We start from the raw sequence: 1,972 nt of genomic DNA on the forward strand, positions 1-1,972 counted from the left end.
CCTTTTCCAAGCAGTAAAGGCTGCTTTTCTCTTCCGAATAACCTCTTCGCATTCTATGTCCCACCATTTGTGTGAGATTTTTCGTTTGCCGGGATCGTCCACGGTCGAGGGTGCTCCATCTGTATTTTTTCTACCTGACGCAGCAGCTATGGATTTCCTCAGGATATCCACGAAAAGTTTGTAATATTTTGTAAGGAATTTGTCAGGGAACTCGCGGGAGCGAGGGGTAGGACGGTAATTTGCCGGGATAAGACCTTGCTTAACGAAAGGTAGGACGGTAATTGCCGGGAAAGAGACTCGAGAGCCGGAATGTCAGGAAGAGGGCAAAAGAAATAAAAGATACCTCGTGAATCAACCTCGTAAATGTGATTATAACGGGTGTTTATTGGTGAACGACTGTACACAGTGACTTTCGCACGCGCGAAGATATATCGACTTGACTCGGTCGTGTCTTGCAGGAGACTGTGCCTGATTCCCGCGTTAACTCAGCTCTCCCCGGACCGAAAGCGCTCGGGCCCCGCGTCGCGTGATTGTACGGACCAATCATATCGCTCAGCGAGAGCTCGCAGTAATATCGGGGCCAGCTCGGAGGCCGCGCAACGCAAAACCGGGCGACCTACGCCGAATGGAAACTACCCCGCAATGACGTTCCTTACAATTTCTCCAGGTCGGCCTTAAAAAGGTCGACCTGAGAGATCAAGGAGGCCTCAATCTCTTTCTCCACCAGAGAGCCAAAGCGAGACCAGTCTGTCCTCTTGGTAGATAGTCTGTTAGTAATCTTTCTGTATATCTCTGGATATGCATCAAACGTGAACGAGATGGGGACGTGGTCGCTGTCCCATGCCTCTTCCAGCTGTCTGTAGGAGACTCTGTCAATAATTCCCTTTGTGCCAAACATAAGGTCAAGATTTAAATCTCGCTGACCTCGAGAGCCCACTCTCGACATGGTATCAGTGTTGACACATATAAACTCCTCGTCGCTCATTACCTCATACAGAAGATCACCATTCTTGCTCGTGTTCGGGCAATTCCAAGCCATATTGTGGGCGTTCACATCACCCAGAATAATAGAGTCGTTGTCGTTGTCTTTCAGGGCATGGAAGACTGGTTGGAGATCTCGCCTGAACATGGCCTCCCGGGGGTGCCTGTAAACAGCCACAATATTTATATTACGGTTAAAGTTTTTGGTCCTTACGCAAATGACGTCGTATCCCACAGGTAAAGTTCCAACAATAGGGAGTATCTCAAATTCCAGGTGTCTGCGGACAGAAATCGACACGCCTCCGCTGCCCAGGCGATTTTTGCTATTCACTGTATTGTAATTGGAGAAGGATACTTTATTAGGACCAGAGCATCTGGTCTCAGTCAGAACGACTATGTCATAGTCCAAAATATTTTTAGTGAGCTCATCTCTGCTACTCATATATCCTCGGCAGTTCCACAGTAATAGGTTGAATTATGCTAATGGAAAGGTAAGAGACCTCCCCGTCTACTCGAAAAATATCCTGGTTCCTTATGACTGTACATTTCTCTTTTATCTATATTATTTTCTTTGTTGCTATCATATATCGAGGCTGGAGCTACGTTTCCCTGGCCGACCCGCTCCGACTGTAGGAGCGCTTCAATCAAAATCTCCCTTGCTTCCGGGAATCTCTGGAGCAGCTGCAATACGCTGCTTATAACCTCATATACCGTGTCGCGGGGGGGGAGGGGGGTCCGGTCCCCCACTGCTTACCGCAGAATCCCCCCCGCGCCGGGCGACCTGAGCCCACGTTGATCCATTCCGCACAGCAGACAGGGCAATGCCCCTCCTCTCCCAAGTAATCTCGCCGGCGCGAGTGTCAAAACGATCAAAATAATTACTAGCACCATTTGACGGCATGGGTGTACTTCTTGGTCTCAAGGTAGTCGCACGGCAATCGGGTCCCCTCGCCCCATCCTGGCGCCGAGTTTCCCGCTCCCCGCTTCTGCT

General features: G+C 49.7%; 1 protein-coding gene across 1 annotated transcript; it reads right to left on the bottom strand.

Moving 5' to 3' along the window:
- Positions 1-248: 248 nt before the first annotated feature.
- On the bottom strand, positions 249-1,686 carry LOC112455797. Its single transcript, XM_025017980.1, has 2 exons — positions 989-1,686; positions 249-883 (listed from the first exon to the last, which is right to left on the bottom strand). Exons 1-2 carry the CDS (start codon positions 1,421-1,423, stop codon positions 653-655), a joined length of 666 nt encoding a protein of 221 aa, XP_024873748.1. The 5' UTR covers positions 1,424-1,686; the 3' UTR covers positions 249-652.
- Between the last annotated feature and the right edge of the window lie 286 nt (positions 1,687-1,972).

Source organism: Temnothorax curvispinosus, unplaced genomic scaffold (genome assembly GCF_003070985.1).
Source record: "Temnothorax curvispinosus isolate PA1 unplaced genomic scaffold, ASM307098v1 QBEX01006346.1, whole genome shotgun sequence".
Lineage (NCBI taxonomy): Eukaryota > Metazoa > Arthropoda > Insecta > Hymenoptera > Formicidae > Temnothorax > Temnothorax curvispinosus.